This window comes from Scardinius erythrophthalmus (assembly GCF_964197995.2).
Source record: "Scardinius erythrophthalmus genome assembly, chromosome: 3".
NCBI lineage: Eukaryota > Metazoa > Chordata > Actinopteri > Cypriniformes > Leuciscidae > Scardinius > Scardinius erythrophthalmus.
In genome coordinates, this window is record NC_138223.1 from 47,414,130 (window position 1) to 47,439,125 (window position 24,996).

At 41.9% G+C, this 24,996-nt stretch overlaps 1 protein-coding gene across 2 annotated transcripts in view; it reads left to right on the forward strand.

Annotated features, from left to right (window-relative positions):
* Nucleotides 1–227: 227 nt before the first annotated feature.
* LOC308688218 (complement C3-like) overlaps nucleotides 228–24,996 on the forward strand; it is a 133,917-nt gene continuing 109,148 nt past the window's right edge. For both annotated transcript variants that reach the window (XM_081361143.1, XM_081361144.1), the window contains exons 1-12: nucleotides 228–364; nucleotides 449–644; nucleotides 765–939; nucleotides 1,104–1,174; nucleotides 1,326–1,414; nucleotides 12,291–12,373; nucleotides 12,704–12,791; nucleotides 20,794–20,896; nucleotides 21,009–21,129; nucleotides 21,227–21,342; nucleotides 22,878–23,024; nucleotides 23,181–23,375. In XM_081361143.1, the coding sequence (XP_081217269.1) occupies nucleotides 294–364; nucleotides 449–644; nucleotides 765–939; nucleotides 1,104–1,174; nucleotides 1,326–1,414; nucleotides 12,291–12,373; nucleotides 12,704–12,791; nucleotides 20,794–20,896; nucleotides 21,009–21,129; nucleotides 21,227–21,342; nucleotides 22,878–23,024; nucleotides 23,181–23,375 (1,455 nt within the window). In that variant the 5' untranslated portion in view covers nucleotides 228–293. The remainder of the gene's footprint in view (nucleotides 365–448; nucleotides 645–764; nucleotides 940–1,103; nucleotides 1,175–1,325; nucleotides 1,415–12,290; nucleotides 12,374–12,703; nucleotides 12,792–20,793; nucleotides 20,897–21,008; nucleotides 21,130–21,226; nucleotides 21,343–22,877; nucleotides 23,025–23,180; nucleotides 23,376–24,996) is intronic.

The window sequence follows — 24,996 nt, forward strand, 5'->3', positions numbered from 1 at the left end:
TTGCTCTTTGATTCTGAATGTTTATGTTAAGTAAATTCAGTTCCCTGAGAGAAATCAAAGTATCTATGTAGAAAATAAAAATTCAAAAAGGTTATACTGTTTAATTCTATGACGTGGGTGACTTTAAATACTCCCTTGTGTAATTTCCAGTAAAACAAACTGCAAACCAAAAAAGCAAGCAAATAGAGAGATAGATAAATAGCAGTTTGGACTGTGAGGGTGACGGAGGCGGGTATAAATCTGAGCTGCTGCAGGTTCACACACACACACACACTCACACACACACAGACACGATGGAGGTGAAGCTGCTGTGTCTGACTGTTGTTCTTCTCTCCTCACCCCTCCTCACACTGTGTGACCCGCTGTGAGTATTAAACACACCGTTTGCTCATAGAGTTACTAATAATCAGTTTTTAAGATTTCAAACGCTGTGATTTGATCTCCTCAGGTTTGTTCTGTCAGCTCCTAATTTGCTGAGAGTGGGTTCCTCAGAGAACGTGTTTGTGGAGGCTCAGGATTACTCTGGAGATGACCTGAAAGTGAGGATCTCAGTGACGAACTTCCCAAAGAAAGACAGGGATATACTGTCTAAAACAGTGACACTGACTGCACAAAACAATTACCAGATCCTCACAGATATACAGGTGATGTCACTTTATGTAATTTACAATATGCAAAAAGTATATTTTTGTTTGTAAATTGAAAAATGTGTTTTTCTTTTATTCAAACTTTGCAAAGGGTTAATTTTGTTTTCTATTCTCTAGATCCCAAAAATTGATGATCAGAAGTTGTTCTCTGATGATCCTCTGGAGAAGCAGTATGTGTATCTACAAGCTCGGTTTCCATCTCAAATCCTGGAGAAAGTGGTCATGGTCTCATTCCAGTCTGGATATATATTTGTACAGACAGACAAGCCCATCTACACGCCTGCTAGCACAGGTACGATTCAGTGCTAAAACTTGACAAAGTGGATTTAAACATGTTACATCATGACATCATTCTGTTTATTATTAACTGGGTGCTGCTTTTATCATGGCTTTTTATCTGCAGAAAACCAAACCAGCTGAACTCATATTTCAGTTTTTGCTTGATATCTTTTACAGTCAATCACAGAATTTTCTGTCTGACGCCCAACCTTAAACCACTCAGTACAGAAATCACAGTGGAGATCATGGTACACCTTTTTATAATTGCACAGTTATCACAAACACACCCCACACACGCGTACACCCCCCACACACATTCATGACATTTCAGAAATAATGAGCATGTGACTGACGATCTCAGCAAACACAGTGCTAATATTGATTTCTGTGTTTCTGAAGAATCCACAAGGCATCACAGTTTCATCAGAGAAGATATTTACAAAGAAAGGGATGCAGTCTAGAAGCTACGCTATTCCTGAGGTTGCCAGGTATGTAAAACACTGACAGGACTGAAGCTATTCAGCCTGACTGAACCGACAAAACATTTTTATTGCTTAGTGTCTAGGGCTAGGGCTATATTCACACTGCAAGCCTTGTGATCATGCTCAATTCAAATGTATTGCTCAGATCCAATTTTTTTTGTATAGCTGTTCACTAGGGCTGGGCTAAACGATTATTTTTTAAACGATTAATCTAGCGATTATTTTTTCGATGCATCGATTATTCTAATGATTAATTTTTCGGACTGATTCGATTTCGATTCGATTCGATTATCGATTATCTCCCCATTAATTGACTACTAACAATTTATACATGTTGATTTACATATCTGAATGAAAAAACATGAATTCCTTAACATTGCAATATATGTTTATTGCTCTTAAAATTACAAAATAAAAGACTATACAAGTGTAAAGTAATGCATTCTTAGTCAGAGTTAGCATTCAATAAAACCTTAAAGCCTTGAAAACACATAGCTTACCTTACTTTAGAAAAACCCCTGGATTGGTTATATAACGTTGGGCAGAATGTTGATCCGGCCATCGCGTATATTCAGCGCACATAAGGTAAACGTTTTGCAAATGTTTTTTAGAGAAATAAAAACAGGTCGACGAATCGATGCGCATATTTTGCGTCGATGTATTTTTTGCGTCGACGTCATCGATGACCTCGACGCGTTGTCCCAGCCCTACTGTTCACATTGTTCTTTTAAATGTGGCCAATATCAGACTCCAGTGCGAAAAGATCATGATCCTTACCTGAATCGCATGCGCAAAAGAACGATAAAAAGAAGGCATGAAGAAAACACAGAGAACATTAAATTAATTGATTATGCTTGTATTATAGTGAGAAACCAGTGAAGTTTTTAAACATATGATACATACGAGCCCTCGTGTTTTGCTTGTCTATAGAGTTGTCACTGTTACATGAGTTCTGACAATCACTGTCCTTCACTGACTTTCACAGTGGCGGCTCCAGGACTTTGTCTTGGGGGTGCTAAGGGGGGGCTGTACAGTTCAAAGGGTGTGCTGAGAATAAACAATCTCTAATGAAAAAAAATTGTATACTTTATTGTATTAGAAATATATTCCCTTTTTCAATGGTACATTGCAAATATATACAGCAAAAACTCTGGGAGTGTATATGAGTCCACACTCAAGAGTGTAAAGTGTTAAAATATGAGTGTTAAATTAACACTCAAGAGTGTTAAAGTTAATGAGATAATTAAGTGATTAATTGAGTGATGATTGACCATTATTGAAGACACCTGATGTTAACAAGCAGAATCACTGAAGGGGAAAATCACAAATTTTAAGCCACCGTTATGGTGATCATTGTTTGCTTTAGTTGGGCTCTTGACCATTATATGTTTACTTTAGATTTTGCTTGTCTGCTGTTATTGATTTATAACAGTCAGATGAACAAAGATACAATGTGATTTGATGATGTTGGTTATGTTTTGACATAATCATCATATTGTGATCCAAAAAACAAAACTTATTAAGATAGTTTGGTTTAACTTGTTAATTACAGCACCTCTGTGATTCTACAGCATATGATTTTCAGTATTTTTCATGTAATCCAAAATATTTAATAAACATTGTCCTGATCAAAAGACTTTCAAATGGATTTATTTAGAAACACAGACATCAATAATCAGCCTGTGAATCTCAACAATGGTGACAATAATAAAGCATGTTGCAGTGGCTGCCACCAATCACAACTCATTAATGGCTCCCATCATGCATTGTGGTATGAATAAATTATGCTCTGAATTGTCAGAAATAAGGATCTTAATGAGTTCAGTGATCAAGTTCAAATGATGAATGTCACAACATAAACCAACACCATCCGATCACTTATTTTTCTTTCTTCATCTGACAGTTATAACTCAAATACAAAAAAACATACCAAAAACATAACCAACACCATCAAATCACATTGTCTCTTTGTTCATCTGACTGTTATAAATCAATAACAGCAGACAAGCAAAATCTAAAGTAAACATTTATGGGTCAAGAGCCCAACTAAAGCAAACACCCATCTCCACAATGGTAACTTACAATTTGTGATTTTCTCCTTCAGTGATTCTGCTTGTTAACATCAGGTGTCTTCAATAATGGTCAATCATCACTCAATCAATCACTTAATTATCTCATTAACTTTAACACTCTTGAGTGTTAATTTAACACTCATATTTTAACACTTTACACTCTTGAGTGTGGACTCATATACACTCCCAGGAGTGTTAATTTAACACTGGAGTTTTTGCTGTGTAGTAAAACAGTGGTTCTCAACTCCGGTCCTCGGGACCCACTGCTCTGCACATTTTGTATGTCTCCCTTATTTAACACACCTGAATCAGATCATCAGCTCGTTAAGAGAGACTCCATGAACTGAAGTGTGTCAGATAAGAGAGACATACAAAATGTGCAGAGCAACGGGTCCCGAGGACTGGAATTGAGAACCACTGTAGCAAACAACAACAACAAAAAAAAAAAAAACATCTTAAGATATATTTTAAGTATATTAGCATCATTCTTTTACCTATTTTCACAATACAACTTTTAACACACTTTCAAATAATTGTACTTCAGTATATTTTCTAAAAATATATTTGAAGTGAAAATTCAGTTTGTTTGCACTTACTTAGAAACATATTTTAGGTATATTTTAACTGTGTGCTGAAAATGATCATTGTAATGCATTGAAGTATACTTTCAAAATACATTAGTATACAATAGTATATTGTACAAAGTATAGCTAAGTAATATTTGTTTATTAATGTGCATTTGTTATTGAATACAAAGTGTGCAATTTGTTGTATTTTGAATAAGCCAAAGGTATTACTGAGCATATTTTACTCAAATATAATATGGTATATTGCTAGTATGTTTTGAAGACACTCGTAATGAGTTTGTAATGTACTTGTAACACAAATATAGCACACTTTAATATCACTAATCAAGCATGTAATTAGTCATGGTCTAAACAGGCAAATACTTCAGAAATGAAACATCATTATCTAAACCTCTGTTCAATCTCAATAAAACTTTAATATACGTATGACAGAAATAAAGTCAAACTGGTAAAATAATAAGTGTAATAATGTGTAATGGCCCGAAGCCAGTAGTTCTTGTGTTTATTTTTTTTTCTGTTTTTTCTCTTTCCTTCAGTGATTCTGCTTGTTATCATCAGGACTGTCACCACTAATGGCCAATCATAACTTAATTAATCACTTAATTATCTCATTAACTTCAACACTGCTTCTGTGTTAACTTAATTACCTCATTAACTTCAACACTGCTTCAGGCCCCGTTTACACGTACATGGTTATTTTAAAAACAGAGACATTTCCCTTCGTTTGCGCCCTTCGTTTACACGCAAACGGAGGATTCGCCAATGAAACCGAATCTTTCTAAAAACTCCGGGCAGAGTGGAGATTTTGAAAATCTTCGTTTGCACGTTTGCATGTAAACAGAGAAAACGTACTCAGTTACCAACGTAACCTCGGTTCTCTCTAGAGAGGGAACGAGTACTTGCGTAATATCTTACGCTAGGGGAAAACCTCTTTTCCACGAGATACTGAAGCCAAAAAATTATCCTTAATTTTGCAATAATGTAAAACGCATTGCAGCAGCATGCAGACATGGGCGAGACAGCTCGCGCGCCCATTGGCTGCTCTGCGGCAACTGCACCAGCCTATCTAGAGGGGCCCCTCATGACGTCAGAACCATTGAGGGCGCTTCGCGCCCAATACGTCATGTCCCGCCAAAAGAGGGTGGGGCTCGGCTATAAATATAGCCTCGAGAGGCTGGTTTGACCAGTTTTTCATCGCCGAAGCGAACCGGAGCGTGATGCATGCACGGCAAGATACGCAAGTACTCGTTCCCTCTCTAGAGAGAACCGAGGTTACGTTAGTAACCGAGTACGTTCTCTTACGAGAGTTTCTCTCGTACTTGCGTAATATCTTACGCTAGGGGAACACAGTGTAAAACGCCGTGCGTGCTTGAGATACAACACTAAAGTCCCAAGGGCAGGTGGTGCCTGGGGCTCATACAGTGCCAAATCACATGGGACTCACAGAGAATCCGGGAAGAGGGGCTAGAATAGCATCATTCCTGTAATATAGAGCTCTAATAAGAGCAGATTATATCAAGTGTTCCACACAGCCAGAGCGAACTCGGCCTGGACTGATAAATATGTGGGACTTACGCACTGCCCACAGAAGTATACAGACGATCAGTGATCGACGCTCTTGCAGTTTCAGCATCCTGGGCCGATAGCATCGGGCAGGCAATACTGAAAGTTTAAACCGAGAGCAACTGAGCTTGTAAAGCGGGGACCTCGAGGTTATAAAACCTTATAAATGTAGACGGGGAGGCCCAGCCTGCCGCCATACAGATATCTTGCAAGTCAATCCCACTAGACCAAGCCCACGACGAGGCCATGCCTCTCGTGGAGTGCGCTTTGACACCTAACGGGCATTGCAAGCCCTTGGATGTATAAGCTAGCGCTATAGCATCAACTATCCATCTGATCCACTCTGTTTTGACGCGGCTAGTCCCTTAGAACGCCCGCTGAACAAAACAAAGAGCTGCTCCGTCTGTCTGAAAACGGATGCGCGAGACACATAGGCTCTTAACGCCCTGACCGGGCAAAGGAAGCCTGCGTCCCCTTCCTCTTCAGATACCGGCAGGGCCGACAGGGAGATCACCTGTGCCCTAAACGGTGTATTGAGGGATTTAGGAACATATCCGTGCTTTGGTTTGAGTATGACTCTCGAGTCATTAGGTCCAAACTCCATACACGTCGTGCTCACTGAGAGCGCTTGCAAGTCCCCTATGCGCTTCACTGAAGCGAGAGCCAGAAGAAACACTGTCTTGAGAGACAAGTGTTTTAGGTCTATTGATTGTATCGGCTCGAATGGGGCACCCTTCATGGCTTCCAGAACCGTGGAAAGGTCCCAAACGGGAACCGAGGGAGGTCTGGGAGGATTCAGCCTCTTAGCTCCTCTAAGGAAGCGAATGACCAGATCGTTCCTTCCTAATGACTGGCCAAGCGTTGGTTCAGCGAACGCTGTTATGGCCGCCACATAAACTTTGAGCGTGGATGGGGCTCTGCCCTTGTCCAGAAGCTCTTGTAAAAAGGAAAGAACCTCCGACACCCCACAGTGTGAGGGCGAAGTGCCACGCGCTGTACACCAGCTAGTGAACACAGACCATTTTGAGGAATAGAGCCGTCTCGTAGATGGAGCTCTAGCCTGCGTGATCGTGTTTAACACTCCCGCTGGGAGGTTAACGGGTACCCGTTGATGGTCCACACGTGTAGGGACCAAAGCTCCGGGCAGGGGTGCCAGATCGAGCCGTTTGCCTGCGAGAGGAGATCCCTCCTCACCGATATCGGCCACGGGGCGGTACTCGTCAGCTGCATCAGGACTGGAAACCAGGCTTGGTTCGTCCATAATGGGGCGAAGAGCAGCACTGGGCATCCGTTTTCCCTGATTCGCTCTAACACCTGGGGTAGAAGCGTGACAGGGGGAAACGCATAGAGCGGGCTGCGGGGCCAGACGTGGGCCAGCGCATCCCTGCTCTTGGAGAAAAATTCCTGGCAGTGAGCGTTCTCCTGAGACGCGAATAGGTCTATTTTCGCCCTGCCAAATGTCCTCCACAGCAGTTTGACTGTCTGCGGGTGTAAAGACCATTCTCCTGCCGGAAGATTGTTCCTGGACAGTCTGTCTGGTCCCACATTCAGGTGGCCGGGCACATGCGCTGCTCTGAGCGAGCGCAGATTGTGCTGAGCCCAGACCAGGAGGCGTTCCGTCAGCCTGTGAAGGGTTCTGGATCTGATACCTCCTTGGTGATTTATATAAGCCACCACTGACATGTTGTCCGAACGGACCAGGACGTGGTGTCCTATTATATGGGGACAAAAGCGTCTCAGCGCGTTGTCGACTGCCATCATTTCCAGGCAGTTTATGTGTAGAAGCTTCTCCCGTTCTGACCATTGGCCGAAGAACGGTCTGCCCTCCAGCAGTGCTCCCCATCCCGAGGTTGAGGCGTCCGTAGACACCACCTTCACACTCGAGGAAGTCCCCAGGCTTACACCTGATAGGTACCAATCGGTCACTGTCCAAGGTTTCAGAGCTGCGATGCATTTCTGATCGACCTTGAGGCGCAAGAGACCGGAGGTCCACGCTCTGCGCGGAACACGCGGCTTTAACCAGTACTGCAGCGGGCGAATGCGAAGCAGACCCAGCTGAAGCACTGAAGATGCTGAAGCCATGAGACCCAGCATTTTCTGAAACTTTTTGAGCGGGACTAACGTGCCGTGGCGAAAAGTTTCTGTCATGCGCTGGATACTCAGCCTGCGCTGCGGTGACAGTTGTGCTGTCATAGACAGCGAGTCCAGTTCTGTACCCAGAAAGGATATTTTCTGACTGGGAGACAGCGAACTCTTCGCCCAATTGACTCTGAGACCCAAATTCTCGAGGTGGTCGAGTAATATGGTCCTGTGTTCTATGAGCTCTGACTGTGATCAAGCTAGAACCAGCCAATCGTCCAAATAATTCAGCACTCGTATGCCTCGGAGCTTGAGGGGTACGAGCGCTGCATCCATGCACATCGTGAATGCGCGGGGTGCCAGGGATAGGCCAAACGGCAGGACTGCGTACTGATGTGCCTGGCCCTCGAAGGCGAATCTCAAAAATCGCCTGTGACGTGACGCTATTTGTATTTGAAAATAAGCGTCCTTCAGATCTATCGATACGAACCAGTCCCCTTGGCAAATTTGCGAGAGGATTTTCCTGGTCGTGAGCATTCTGAAACGCCGTTTCAGAAGTGCTCTGTTTAGTTGTCTTAGATCTAGAATGGGTCTGAGACCCCCGTCTTTTTTGGGTACCAGAAAATATCTGCTGTACATGCCCCCTTTGCTCTGAGCCTGTGATAGGGGTTCTATAGCCCCTTTGCTCATTAACTTCGCTATTTCGGCTCGAAGCAGGTGTGCTGCTTCCTCTCTCACCGTAGTTTCGATTCGCGCCGCTTGGCGTTGCGGGTGTCGACCGAACTGTAGCGAATAGCCTCTTTCTATAATGTTCAGCACCCACTCTGATACCCCGGGAAGCTCTGCCCACGCTTTCGCGTGAGTGGCTAGGGGTAGAATGATATCTGGGCTCTGATCGCGACCTAGTGGCGAGCGGAGAGCACCGATGTGCTGTAACATGAGCGCCGCGCTTGCAGCATGTGAGACTGGGGGCGCGCTGATCACAGCGGGCAGCCTGCCCGCGCTCAGTTCTCCTACAGCGGTGTGCTGAGAGAGAGAGAGCGGGGCGAACCCCGTGGGGTTTATTATGTCTTTGAGCGAATGAGGGCGCGGGACATCGGGCCCATGCAAAACGCTGAGAACGCTGTCTGTTTGTGCAGACTGTATGTGTGTTGGTTTCGTTTTTACAGAAACCGTGAGACATGTGGTGTGTAGTGTTTGTGGGCACACGGACGTGGGCACAGTCACTACATTTGTTGCACAATCGACATGAGTCGATTTTATTTGTGCGGGCCGTGTGTGGCGGGCCGTGTTTGTGAGTAGGAATGGGCACTGGGCAGTGGGCATTTTTGCTACACTCATAACACCATCGGCCGTGGCCGGAATACCAGAAAATACACTCTTTATAGGATTTATCTGGGTCGCTGTAAAAACGGGGTTTGTGTGCAGGCAAGCGGGCTGTGTTGCCGACTTGTTCACTGCAGAATACACTGGAGCAGTCGCAATTACTGGAACTGAACGAGCGAAAATTTTCGGTGGAAATCCGGCCGCAGCGGGACTTGAACACCGTCGCTTCCTTAAGCTGGCTAGGAAGACTTAGAGGCCTCGGGCTTTACCACAATCTTCGGCCGGGGCCCGCGCGGCGGCCGGTGGAGCGAGAGCGCGGTCTGTTTAGGGCGACTTGCTGCGGAGCTTGAGCGCTTGGGCAGGAAGTGTTTCATGGCCTGCGATGTCTTCTGAACCTCAGCGAATCTGTCTGCGAAATCCTTGACAGAAGATCCGAAGAGGCCAGCGGAGGAGACGGTGGTGTCGAGAAACGCAGAACGCTCCGAGTCCGACATCTCCGAGAGCGTAAGCCACATGTGCCTCTCAGCCACGGTAATAGAGGCCATGTTCCGCCCAATGGCCTGTGCAGCGGCTTTAGTGGCGCGAAGGGAGAGATCCGTCGCGCTCCTCAAGTCCGACAGACTCACAGCTTCCGGTCCTTCCTCGTTCATTTTGCGGAGAAGGTTGGCCTGGAAGATCTGGAGTATGGCTATAGAATGAAGCGCCGAGACAGCCTGCCCGGCGGCGGTGTAAGCGCGACCGTGCAAAGCTGACGTGGTGCGGCAGGCTTTAGATGGCAGCGCCGTCTTAGCACGCCGTCCAGCGGAGGGCGGGCAAAGATGGGCGGCTACCGCTTCCTCGACGGGGGGAAGAGAGTGGTACCCTTTGTCTTTAGCACCGTCGACTACGGAGAATGCTGCAGACACGGGAGCACGCACTCTGGCTGAAAAGGGAGCGCTCCAAGACTTAGCGACCTCTTCGTGAAGCTCAGGAAGAAATGGCGCTGGTCTTGAAGGCTGTGAAGCACGGTCCCTTTGCAGAAAACAGCCGTCCAGGCGGTTGTGTGCAGGCTGCTGGGGCGTCGACCACTCAAGGCCGAGGCTCTCGACTGCCTGCTCGAGCAGACGCATAAGCTCCGCTTCAATGCTGGCTCTTTTCCCAGGGGGCCGGTGAGAAGACGGCGCGAGGTCCGCAGAGCTCGACCAGTCCTCACTGCCCGACGCTAGAAGAGAGCAACTGTCGTCCTCCACACATTCAGCTTCCTCGTAGTCCCCTATGGCGGACGCGGCGGCAGACAGCGGCCGCTGACCGGCAGTGGGAGACTCGGGTGAAGCAGGCGGCGAAGCTGGCGGGCGCACCGGCGAGCTTTCGCCAGGCGAGTCCGCAGAGTCACCATAGGCATTAACTCGCAGTGAGGGCAGCCGCCGTCAGCGAGCGCGAGAGCTGCGTGATCCTCACCCAGGCAGGAAACACAGATGACATGGTGGTCCCCGTCGCTGAGTGGAGCTCGGCATGAGCCACAGGAAGAACGAGGCATCTTGACAAAGATGCTCGTGCTCTTTTAGAGAAAAAATGTGTGTCGCGGTGGCGAACACACACAGCAGTAAAGGATATATACGCCGGAAAGCGTGAGCAGGAACGGCGACTGAAGGCGGCGAGTTGTCGTCCAGCAGCTTCAGATGTGGCGCTAATCCCGCTGAGTGCTTATTCCAGACGGCACGGCTTCCTCTCTGGATCCAGCGATGCGTGAGCTCCGCTGAAGAGATGAAAAACTGGTCAAACCAGCCTCTCGAGGCTATATTTATAGCCGAGCCCCACCCTCTTTTGGCGGGACATGACGTATTGGGCGCAAAGCGCCCTCATTGGTTCTGACGTCATGAGGGGCCCCTCTCGATAGGCTGGTGCAGTTGCCGCAGAGCAGCCAATGGGCGCGCGAGCTGTCTCGCCCATGTCTGCATGCTGCTGCAATGCGTTTTACATTATTGCAAAATTATGGATAATTTTTTGGCTTCAGTATCTCGTGGAAAAGAGGTTTTCCCCTAGCGTAACATATTACGCAAGTACGAGAGAAACTCTCGTAAGAGAACCGGAGTTTTAGGTAGCGACGTCACAGAATGTGACTATTTTCGGGATTCTGATTGGCTAAGGTGGGCTTGAGCTTCTCGTTACACTGCCACCTACAGGTTTGGCATGCTCTTGACAGCATATACACAGGTTCGTGTGCACGATGTTATTTTTGAAAACGAAGAGGGGTGAAATGTCCGTTTATGAAAATAGCCACCTACGTGTACACGTAGCCTCAGTGTTCATTTTAACACCCTGTAGTGTGGACACATGTACACTGAGTGTTAATTTAACACTGGGGATTTTGCTGTGTACTTTGTGGATTTTTATAAAGTAGGGTGGTTGTGTTCATACACTGCAAACACACATTTATGTTCAAACGTCATGTAAAAGTGAATTTTGCATAATAGGTGCCCTTTAAATAATTTAATATCTCTTTATTCAAAACCTTCTATTTAAAACATTAATCTCATAACATTGTTATCATGAATTTAAATGCATTCGTGCCACTACTGAGCCACATTAAACAGTCTATAAATATAGCCTAAATGCTACCTTTTTACTCTTCTAATCTATGCCACCTCTTCAGTGGAAAGTGGTAACTTTCTTGGTAACTTCTTCCTGATTGTGTATTATTATTTTAACTCAATTTATAAATATAAATTTATGAATTTGACATAAAAGATTTCACATTTTATAATGTTCGAAAAATGCCCTTACAAAGGTGCCCTGATGGCAAGTCATTTTAAGGACTCAAATATCGCCTCATAATGGGAAGGTTGATGTCTGTCATTGGTCAAAAGGTGTTTCTAAATTTACCTAAAAGAAATGTAAGCCTAGAGCCTTGTCTATAGATATCTGGTTTTGACTTGGTGTATGCCTAAGTTGATGTTATTATCAGAGATTTTAAGGTATGGTTGCTAGGTGATTTTGTTTTGTAAACTTCAGAAAACTTTAACTCGATTTTCTTTGCTGACTTTGCTGACTCTATCGAATTCTTACAGGTGTAGCTCAGTAATTGTTTTGTCCGATTTCAAGTTTGAGGGTTTTTTTTAATGGAAAATGTGAAAATAACAAGAACTAATTTTTGAAAATGTATTCATTCGGACTCATTTTGCTAGCTCAGGTCACAATTTATGAGAAAAAAATATCACCATGTCTATGGTGTTATCATCGTTTTAATTTCATAAAAATGGTTTCTCTATGTTTCAGTACTGGGATCTGGAAGGTTGTCACTCGGTACACAAACACTCCTCAGAAGACGTTTACTGCAGACTTTGAGGTCAAAGAATATGGTAAGATGTGTGTCAACAAAATGTGTTTTGTGTATGAATAACAAATGAAAAATATTTTTCAAGACAACTGAGTGTGCCAAAGGGGGTATAAGCTCATGTGTAGTATTCATTGGTTCTCATTGGATATATGAGAGAATGAAACTACAAAATATTTCAAGGCACTCCTGAGGATACAGAGGAAGGCTGTGTTAAAACGAAACACTTTAAGAAAAATTTATGATTTAGCAATTTTTTAAAGGCCTTTTACGCTTAACCATGCGAGTGCCATGGAATTTTTGTTGTTTCAAAAATATTTATTTATTTGTGTCTTTTCTCTGGTTTGGTTTATAGTGCTTCCAACATTTGAAGTGAAATTAAAACCCAGTAAGTCATTCTTCTATGTGAGTGACGAGAGCCTGACAGTCGACATTGAAGCCAAGTAAGACAACACACATTTTCTTATAATATATGGCTCTATAATATATATAATCTATAATGTGTAAACATATTAATATAAAATAGATTTGTATGTAATTCTTTAAGGACCACTTCTGTGACAATTAGCATAAAGTTTGAATTGGTGGTATAGAAGCAACATTAATGATATATGTAACACATCAATATCCCACATAGCAACATTGTTTCGCCCAGATCTGGCCATATAATTATTGTATGTTTTGTATTTTTTGGCCGCTGTGACTGTATGAGTTTGTCAAACACATTTGCAGCAGCAAAATAAGCTAAAGTGAAATGAGATCAGGTGATGATGGTTACCTGTTGATGGTTTTATAATCATCATGAAATAGACTGTTATATTGTTCGATTGTTATAATATTGCTGGATCTCATTTTGCAGTAACAGAGTTTGTAATATGAATTTATTAATGGAACAACATAATTGTTAGATTCAAAAACATCAGTGGATCAGTATATTTCATGATGATTATATGAATAATCATTATAAAGCCATCAACAGGTAACCATCATCACCTGATCTCATTTCACTTTAGCTTTCTTTGCTGCTGCAAATGTGTTTGACAAACACACTGTCACAGCGGCCAAAAAAGACAAAAGATATAATAAGAGTTAAGAGCCCAACTAATGGAAACACTAATCACTGTTATGGTGATTTCAAATGAAACACATTAGAGTTAAACCTCTGTTAATTCTCAATAAAACTTCTGTAGACGTCTGCCAGAAATAAAGTCAGTCTGGTTAGTAATAAGTGAAGCTGGTAATGCTGTTTGTGGAGTTGTTTAATCCTCCTCTGATGAGATCTTCACAGATTTAATGCAGGGTTTTTCCTACATTGAAAAATTTTTGGCGGCCACCAAAATGATTTTTTGTCCCGCCAAAGCCTTATTTGATCTGTAATTGGGTTTTGTGAGTGAAGCAGGCTACTGACGGAGTGATGGAGAGAACGATCACAGCGCCCCACACCCGCGCGGGCACTTCAGTTCTGTCTTTGCTCTCTCCCTCGCATCAAAATCAACTGATCCTAAAGGTCGGAAGACCCAATCCATGTTTCACGTGGTGCATTCGGAGAATATTTTTGCTGAATTAGCGCTGGGTGTGAATTGCAAGTCAAAAAAAGTTGCCTTATCTTCTCTTACAACTTGTGACAAGCATTCCGCACATGCAGCTGACATAACTTTAGATAAACGCAAAAAAAAAAAAAAAAAGTGGGGAAGTGGGTTTGAAGTGGGGGTTATCTGTGTATGTTGACAAATCTTTCGTGATGTCCTAACAGCCAGGATTCCCACACAACACGTCTGCTAAAGTCCGATTCGCGACCTAATGACTCCTTTGAGCCGATTCATTATAATGAATGGTTATAGCAATTGGTCTGCCCGTCAGTGTCTGAATCGCTGTATAACAAATCATTACTGAGAAGAACATACACATCTGAAATAGGGGTGGGAGAAAAAAAATCGATTCTTAGATGCATCGCGATGCGGACGTGGACGATTCTGAATCGATTCACAAATGTCAAAAAATCGATTCTCTAAAAAATATATATATATTTTTTTCTAATAACGTAATATAGACAGAACGCAAAAGGCAGAACTCTAGCGGGCGTGCAGTCTGTGCCGCGCACATAACAGACTCGCGCACTTAACAGACGCATGATGGCTGAGCGCCGAATTCGAACGGCACCCTCTTCGTTAAAAGCTAGCGTATGGAAAATTGTCAATTTCATTGTTACCTATTTAGTATTTTTTGTATGAAAGCTGCTTTCAGAAGCCTATTTAGTTTTCACATCGATATACCGATCTGTTATAAGTACGTTGTACTGCCCTGCAATATGTGCAATCACAAAAAGTTACATTTTGACTGTGCTCTCTGCAGATGTTCATTCACTTTTTGTGTATAAGCTGTTTTTGATTGTGGTATACAGCAAACCTTTAAAGTCATAACTCTTTATTATTTAGTTGTGAATAAGAGAGGCTTTGTATGTTACTAATAATTCAGAATATGTGCAAGTCCACAAGCATTATATGAGAGTTGCTGGTACATAATTCTATATTTTTGAACAAAAACTGTTTGTGATTTTGCTACAGCAAAATGTTTTTTTGACTGAAGGATTATATTGCTCACTGGAAATAACAAGAGGATGTTGGTTAGAAGTCTATTATTAAATGCTAGAGATTCAGAATATGCTGAAGTTTGTGTTAATTTACAACAAGTACGCTGCTAGTACAGGCACACATTTATTTTCCTGTTGGTTCTTTGCAATGTTCAAATCACTTCCATTTGTTTTATTAATAAAATTAATATAGGAAGATGGAAGTAAGTTCGTTATGGGTCATCATAAATACTTTGCTTTAAAAGTACCAAGTAAAAAAAAAAAAATCGTTAATAATCGATAATCGTTACCCTCTGAATCGTAATCGTGCCTAGAGATTCCCACCCCTAATCTGAAATGAGAAAGTAAGTGTGCTTACCTCATTTAGCAAGAGTGTTTAGTAAAACTTAGCCTTAATAATCCACTGTATGTATAGGCCTATGACAATGTGTAGTAAATTACCTAAAAATTCACAAACTGTTTGTTTCATTGTATTTATTTTAAATTTAACATTTATTGTCAATATTGGGCTTGAGAACGTCGGTCTCCTCGGCTGTGAACCGCTGCTGGAGTGCGCCTGGCACATCCGCTGTTATAATAGCAATCCGCCATGGAACAAGTGCGCCTGCTCTTAAAGGGAATGTGAGATGATGCTCTGATTGGTTTATTTCACGTTACGCCCAAACCACACTTATGAATAATGAAGCTACTTCAGACCAACCCCTTTTAGATTTGTGTCGGGCGCAAGAGTAATTTATCCCGCCGGTATAATAGCAACAGCGCCCAAGATCCGCTCACAAAGTTACTTGCGTTTCGCCTTTTATATTTGCATTTCAAATCATTAAAATAGGGCCCATCGTGTTTCTGCTCGTCTCTTTTTCTGTTCTCTTCTTTCCTTCAGTGATTCTGCTTGTTAACAGGCTTATTAAGGCTGAGATGACTCCATATTTAATATACACAGATTTTGTGGCTCAGATAAGGTCCAGTTCTGTTTTTTTTCTTTGCTCTTGGCTGACATGTGGCATCTTTGATGTCAAAACAGTCAAACAGATCATCTTTCAACGTGTGCCAGATGTGGGCCGGATCTGGGATGTCAAAATGTTGCCATGTGGGACATTAGGGAATGTCAGAAGCTACATTTTGACTGTGGACAAGAGCTGGAGAATGTTGAGGGTAATTAGCTCTTGAGCAGCACAATGAAAGCAGCTGAACACAGCAAAATCCCCAGTGTTAAATTAACACTCTCAGTGTTTATATGAGTAACATTGAGTGATGATTGAGCATTATTGAAGACACCTGATGTTAACAAGCAGAATCACTGACGGAGAAAACCGTAATTGGTATGTTACCATTATGGTGATCAGTGTTTGTTTTAGTTGGGCTCTTGACCCTTAGGTCATTAACTTTAGATTTTGTTTGGCTACTATATCTGAGTTACAACAGCCAGATGAACAAAGAGAAATGGTGATCTGATGGTGTTGGTTGTTTTAAATAAATCATTATTTCACAATCATTTAACCAGAATCACTGAACTCATTTAAAGCCAAATTTCTGAGTTAGATTTACTTTATTAATTATAGCATCACTTTCCTTATAACAGTATAATATTTTTAACTTTTGCAATGTAATCCAAATAATTTCTTTATTTTATTAAAAACGTATTTTGTGTTTTTGTAGACACAGACATCAAGAATCAGCCTGTGACTCTCAACAATGGTGACAATTATAAAGCATGTTGCAGTGCATTCTGGGTGCCACCAATCAAAACTCATTCATGGCTCCCATCATGCATTGTTGCATAAATAATTAATGAGCTTATGTTCAGAGTTGATCTGTTTGTCACCATTGTTTAGATTCATATGCTAAATCTTGATGTCTGTGTGTGCCTACATAAAATACTTTACAAGAAGGTTTTTTTTTTGTTTTGTTTTTTTGTAATTGATTTGATCATTTGGAGATCATTGAAAAGGCTAAACATGGCATGTTCTACAAGGACAGTGCTGCTATAGTCCATCAGAGGTGTAAAGTCCAGGTTCAGAAAGTAAAAGTCCTCCTCAGTATTTTGTTCCAATCACCTGGATTTGCTAATACAGCAGGAGAGAGAACTAATTAGTGAAATCAGCTAAAACTCCAGTGTTAAAGGTCCCATGACATGAAATTTTCACTTTCTGAGGTTTTTTAACATTAATATGAGTTCCCCTAGCCTGTATATGGTCCCCAAGTTTCTAGAAATTTCAATCGGTGTAAATCGAGCTTTTGCTATCTTTCTCTGCCTTTGAGAAAATGGAAGCTCAATCGCGCTGATCTTGAATCTCCTCCTTGTGACGTTATAAGGAGGAATGTTACCTCCCCTGTCTCTGCTTTGCCCGCCCAGAGAATATTTCCGCCCATGAGAAAATGAGCTAGGAAGGAAGTAGGAACGCGCGTGCGCGATTTTAGTTTGTCCACGAGAGATATCATGGCTTTTGAGCGAGCGAAGCATAACAATTGCTCAATAATTGGATGTACAAATGAACACCGAAGGGTTAATACAGAGCTGGGCTTGCTGAACGTCTGAAACTAAAGTCTGGATCACTCTCTTTGGCTCAGCTACACACCTCGGAACAGTAAGTCAACTAATGATATAAGTGTGTTGCTTTACTGTTTATGTTTGCCTAGACTGTTACATGTAGAATGTGGCTGTCACATTAGCTATGCAGCCATGCAGTTTATGTGTGTGAATACACACACTGTAACGCGAGTGTTGTACACTTCTTTGTTATTTGGATAACCGTTTTCCTGTTGGTTAAATGGCGCGCGCCATATCTGCATTTCAAGATCGCAGAGCTTGATGATGTAATTGTAATAAGATGAATTACAGACGTTACAGATCTCCCGTGAAAAGGCAACAGTAGGTTAGCGTTAGCTACATGATAATAACTGTAAACCATCCGAATAAAGTACCGTATCCAGACATAATATTTTAAACTAACCATTCGTAAATGTCCTGCTGGAACTGCTGAGTTGTTGCTTCTCCATCCGGATCAGATTCTGGGTCAAACTGAAATGCTTGAACGACTGCGTGTCCTCGTGCCATTGCTATATCCAACGTTAACATGCACGGACCGGTACCGTTTCGCAAGATGGTCAAGGCCACACCCACCCTCCACCTTGCTCCGCCTTTCTCCTCCTCATTAGTATTTAAAGCTACAGACACCGAAACGGCCTGTTGGAAGGAAGCTCATTCTGGGACTGGCTTGTAGTGGCTATAATTCTGCACCGAGGCTGAATTTTTGAAAAGAGATTTCAGATACAGTACTAGGGGCCACTAAGGCCTATATTAAAGCCTACAAAAAATAGCATGTCATGGGACCTTTAAATGAACTCTCCTGGGAGTTTATTTGGCTCCAGACACAAGAGTGTTAAAGTTAATGAGCTAATTAAGTGATTGATTGAGTGACGATTGATCATTATTGAAGACACCTGATGTTAACAAGCAGAATCACTGAAGGAGAAAAATCACAATTTTGGTCACCATTATGGAGATCAGTGTTTGATTTAGTTGGGCCGTTGACCTTTAAAAGTTTAACTTTAGATTTTGTTTGGCTGTTGTATTTGAGTTATAACTCTCAGATGAACAAAGAGAAAAGATGAACAGGTGGTGTTGGTTATATTTTAACATAATCATCATTTGACCTGAATCAATGATCTCATTTAGAGCCTAATCTCTGACTTAAATGTATATTGGTCATTACAACATCACATTGATTCTACAGAATAAGATGCAGATTTTTCAATACAATTTAAATGATTTCTGATTTAAAAAAAAAAATAAAAAATTCTTTAAGGCACACACAGACATCAGGTTTCAGTGTATGAATCTCAACAATGGTGAAAAAAAGAAAAAGAAAATTCAATTAGGAAAAGGAAATTACTAAGACAATTCAGATCATAATTTATTCACACCGCAATGCATGATCGGAACCATGAATGAGTTTTGATTGGCAGCACCCAGAATGCACTGCAACATGCTTTATCATTGTCACCATTGTTGAAATTCACAGGCTGATTCTTGATATCTGTGTGTCCAAATAAAACACTTCTTCAAAGTCTTTTGATCAGAACAACTTTAAGAAATTTTATTGATTATATTGATAATGCTGAATATAGTATACTGTAAAATCACAGGCTGCTGTAATCAACAAGGTAAACCTAACTATCTAAATGAGTTATATGATTCAGGTCAAATTATGATTATGTCAAAACATAACCAACATCACCTGATCAACTTTTCTCTTTGTTCAGCTGAGAGTTACAACTCAGATACAACAGCCAAACAAAAATCAACATTATCAGTTTAAGTGTCAAGAGCCCAACTAAAGCAAACATGGATCACCATAATGGTAACTTAAAGAATGAGATTTTCTCCTTTGGTGATTCTACTTGTTAACATCAGGTGTCTTCAATAATGCTCAATCATCACTCAATCAATCACTTAATTATCTCATTAACTTTAACACTCTTGAGTCTGGAGCCAAAAACACTCTCAGGAGAGTTCATTTAACACTGGAGTTTTTGCTGTGTGAGTTCATGGGTGGAATAAACATATGGCAGGACTTTTACTTTCTGACCCCTGGACTTTCCACCTCTGTAGTCCATAAGGTAAACTTAACTCAGAAAGTATGCTCTCAATGAGTTCAGGCCAACTAATGATTATGTTAGAACACAACCTGTAACGGTCATCAGCTGGAGTGCCCTCGAGAACCACCAGAGGGCACTTCATTTCAGATTGTCATTATCCCTCACAACTACATTTCCCATACTCACTGCTCGGACTCATCTTCACTGATCACATTCACCTGTTTGTCATTACCTTGTTTAGCTCACCCCTTATAAGCCTGGTTTTCACATTCATGTATTTCGGTTTCTTGGACTCTCTGCATCTGGAATACCCGTTTGCCTTTTCCCCAGCCTTGTGTGTTTGTTTGTTTGGACTGTCTACCTGGACTTTGACCTGTTGCCTGTTCATTTGCTTTCGTGTCTGGATTGTCCCCTTCTGATTAAAGCTGCATTTGGATCTAAACTTTCTGGTCTCCCGAGCAGTTCGTGACACAACCAGCAACATCAGATCACCTTTTCTCTTTGTTCATATGGCTGTTGTAACTAAGTTACAGCAGACAAACACAATCTAAAGTTAAAAAAGTAAGGGTCAAGAGTCCAACTAAACTAAACACCGATCACCATAATGGTAAAATTGTTATGGTAAATGGTAAAATGGTTTAAAATTTATTTTCTGCTTCAGTGATTCTGCTTGTTAACATCAGGTGTCTTCAATAATGATCAATCATCACTAAATTAATCACTTAATTATCTCATTAACTTTAACACTGCTTCAGTGTTACTTATAACACTCTGAGTGTGGACTCATATAAACACTGAGAGTGTTAATTTAACACTGGGGATTTTGCTGTGAAGGATAACTGAAAAGCAGCTTAATAGGAATTCTGTGACAGGCGTCGTATTCCTATAGGAAACATGGATCAGCTGAGCATCAACTGTTGCAAGCTTGACAAGCTACCTGCAGAATCTAATGCAATGCTTGATACTACTAAATAATGTACAATGAGCAACCAGAACTTATCCTAAAACGTGAATAACGCGGTAACATTTAAATTAACTGGTTTTATGACTGAATCAATCTGACATAATTGGGTTACACCAGCTAAGTAATTTTTTTGGTCAGATCAAAGGTAAATGGCAAAATGTCTCCTTTCCTTCCTCAGTGGAACAGAAAATGTTCAAGCTGCTTTTTTAATATGTCATGAAAGTGGATGTGGATCAAGCACAGTTGTCGTCACGTTCAGTTTTTACAGCAGAAATTGCCTGTGCTTTTATAGGTACCTGTTTGGACAGAAGGTGGAAGGACATGCGTTTGTGATGTTTGGTGTGATGGACGGTGAGAAGAAAACAAGTATTGCTGCTTCTCTTCAAAGAGTTCAGGTGGGAGACATTAAACATCTAGTTGGGATAAATCTCATTTCTTCTCACCTAGAAGTTAAATTAAAATTTTACTGCATCTTGAAGATGGTTGTTGTATTCATCATATGAATAGATAATGAAAGGAGAAGGTACAGCAGAACTGAGCCGCGAGATGATCACTAAGACCTTTCCAAACATTAAGCAGCTGGTTGGACAATCAATCTATGTTTCAGCCAGTCTTTTAACAGAAAGTGGTAAGATTCAACAGATACTGTACATCTGTATGTTTACATGCCTGTGTGTGATTGTATATGAGGCTAATCGTGTGTGTGTGTGTGTGTGTTTATTAAGGCAGTGAAATGGTGGAAGCAGAAAGGAGAGGCATTCAGATTGTGACGTCACCGTACACCATCCACTTCAAAAGAACACCACAATTCTTCAAACCTGGGATGCCCTTCGATATCTCTGTATAAAACTATAGCTGATTTTACACATTCAACTTGACAAAATACACCCTATCTGCTGTTCATCAAGCAATGGCTTTTAAGATACCATTTAAGATTAAGAGACTGTTAAGATAAAATTCACACATCAGTACCAAAATAAATAAATAAATACTATTAAATACTGTGATATTAATAATTGGAAATTAGCTTTAAATGCTGTGCTGTTTAGCTTCACCACCTGTACAATTTGTCAACAGAGCAGTGCTATCCCACATGGCAACATTTTGACGGCTGAGATCCGGCCCACATCTGGCACCCGTGGAAAGATGATCTGGCCCACATGCAGTGTTGAATGACGGCACTTGGGCGGACTGCTCCTGTTTGCCAGATCTGGGCCACAAGCAGGCCATAGCAATGCCACATGTCAGCCGAGAGCAAAGAAATAAACCAGAACTGGACAAAATCTGTGTATATTAAATATGGAGTCATCTCAGCCTTAATAAGCCTGTTAACAAGCAGAATCACTGAAGGAAAGAAGAGAACAGAAAAAGAGATGAGCAGAAACACAAGAACTACAACTGACTTCAGACACAGTCTTAGATGAAATCAACTGAAGAGAAAAGAAGACATTAAATCTGTGAAGATCTCAGCAGAGGAGGATTAAACAACTCCACAAACAGCATTACCAGCTTCACTTATTACTAACCAGACTGACTTTATTTCTGGCAGACGTCTACAGAAGTTTAATTGAGAATTAACAGAGGTTTAACTCTAATGTGTTTCATTTGAAGTCACCATAATAGTGAATAGTGTTTCCATTAGTTGGGCTCTTAACTCTTATTATATATTTTGTCTTTTTTTGGCTGCTACCATTAAAGCCACCCAAGGGCCGTCATTCCACGCAGCATGTGGGCCAGATGTGGGCTGGATCTCGACCGTCACAATGTTGCTATGTGGGTAATGAATAGAAAAGAAGGCAGAGTCTTGAGAGGTGTTTTCTGAAAACGTGGAATTTATCCAGTGAGATGTGGTGCAACAGTCATCCATCTGGGGCATGTTTACATAGACAAAGAATTAAAAACCAGCAAGGTGGAGTGCAAAAACACATTCTGTGTCAATGGCCATTATAGTACATGTCCACTGCAGCAAGAATGCTAGTTCCTTCACTTTGGGGTGTGTCTGTAGGGTGTTAATATAAAAACATCCAATACTATACAATGAAATGATTCAGACTGCATTTGACATCTGAATTACATATTGTAATATTATGTAAGCAATGTGTTTCATGCACTAAATCTAGAAACACTCATGACAGATCTCACCTGAACTTTTTAGCAATTGGCTGCTGTGCAATTTTTTATCTGTCATTTGCATGAAGTTGAGCATTTCTCAAATTTATGACACTCAACATCAAGGCTTGTACTGCTAATTAAATCTCATCACGGAAATCACCCTCTAATTTACAGTAAAATGTGTTAACTATAAAGTTAAGAACCTTAATGGTTGTAGAAACTATGGAATAATTTCATTAACTTTTGCTCTGGGTTCTTTAAAAGGTTTACGTTACAAATCCTGACCAGACTCCTGCTGAGAATGTGGAAGTGGAGGTCAGTCCTGGAGGGGTCAGAGGTCAAACAAGAGCCAATGGCATTGCAAAGGTTACCGTCAACTCTCAAGGAGGATCTTCTACACTGCAGATCACTGTAAGATCTACAAACTCAACTAATGTTCAGTCACTTTCACTGGTGAATTAGTGGAAAATTAACATTATTTAACATATATCAGTAAACAAATGTTGAAGAAGCAATGGAGCATATTCTACAAAGCACATCAGAGAACAATACATTTATTTTTTTCAGGCAAAAACCAAAGATCCACAATTAACAGATGAACAGCAGGCAGTGAAGACGATGACGGCTCTGCCCTACATTCCCAAAGGAGACTCCAACAACTACCTGCACATCGGCATTGATGCTGCAGAGCTTCAGATCGGTGATCAAATGAAAGTCAATCTGTACACTGGACAAGTCAAAGATCAAGATTACACATACATGGTAAATATTATAGTTATTTCATATTTGGCTGCAGCACAAATGTAATAATTTATTATGTTAATGTCACAGGTCGGGGTGGAGCGCCAGCGGGCCGCCCACCCCTCGCTTGCGTGCCGCCCCTGAGGAGCTGGCCGTGGACACGAAGGGAATGGCATACACAGAATTCAAAATAAATATGCTCTTTATTAAATAATAAAAACAATCTTAAAATGTCTCTTCAGCGTTCTCTTCGCGTATCTCAGCACCTTCGGACAGAGAGAGGAATGAACATAATTCACAGCTTCCACGTTCTCTTCTTCAGCGAGCTCTTCGCGTATCTCAGCATCAGGCCCAGGCAGGGAAGAGGTTAATGGTATTTCTCCAGCGTAGCTGTACACTCACAGGGCTCAGGCAGAGAAGAGGTTAATAGTATTTCACCACTGCAGCAGGTTTAGGCAGAGAGGAGGTTAAAGTGGTGTTTCATCAATGCAGCAGGTTCAGGCAGAGAAGAGGTTAATGGCATTTCACCAATGCAGCAGGTTTAGGCAGAGAGGAGGTTAAAGTGGTGTTTCACCAATGCAGCAGGTTCAGGCAGAGAAGAGGTTAATGGCATTTTCACCAATGCAGCAGGTTTAGGCAGAGAGGAGGTTAAAGTGGTGTTTCACCAATGCAGCAGGTTCAGGCAGAGAAGAGGTTAATGGCATTTTCACCAATGCAGCAGGTTTAGGCAGAGAGGAGGTTAAAGTGGTGTTTCATCAATGCAGCAGGTTCAGGCAGAGAAGAGGTTAATGGCATTTTCACCAATGCAGCAGGTTTAGGCAGAGAGGAGGTTAAAGTGGTGTTTCACCAATACAGCAGATTCAGGCAGAGAAGAGGTTAATGAACAGCTGTGACTGCGAGTGAACAGCAGAAACAATTCCCACACTCGCATATCCACCACACACTGCAATGTTCCACTCGTGCTCATTTCCACAATAAAACTGCAATTCAACAGACTCACGGTGCAATCAAGGCTTCCGCCCGCAATCCAGCCGAAGATTTCTCTCTCTCTCTTTCTCTCGCGGCCGCGTCCGCTCACGTGCTGCGTGCCTCACATCTCCTCGTGCCCTCCTCTCTCCGTGTCTCCCTTTTTAATCCGTTTGGGAACCGCATCTCAATTGCCGCCCCAGCTCTCCTCCTCTCACACCTGTCAGCGATTGCCCTGATCAGCCATAACACACGGGGAAAAACGGAACCGGACTAGTGTTGCACCGGAAGTGCTCCCCCGTAACAACAACTCCCGTGCACTAGGTTCCGGCTCCGGTCGCCCCGTGACATTAATATTTGATTTCTACCACAGCTTGTGTTTGAAACCATACAAAGTGCTTAAATTCCCCCTGTAGTCAATAATTATATCTCTTAAAACTCACCTTTGATCACCAAAATAACATATTTAAAAGTTTTTTCCTGTGAAAAAAAAATTCTTCATGCTTGAATGTAACTCTACAGCAGGGATGGGCAAATGGTGTCCTGGAGGGCCACTGTCCTGCAGAGTTTAGCTCCAACCCTGATAAACTATCCTGTCTGTAGCTTTCTAGTAATCCTGAACACATTGATTAGCTGGTTCAGGTGTGTTTAATTAGGGTCCCAGATAGACAGAAAC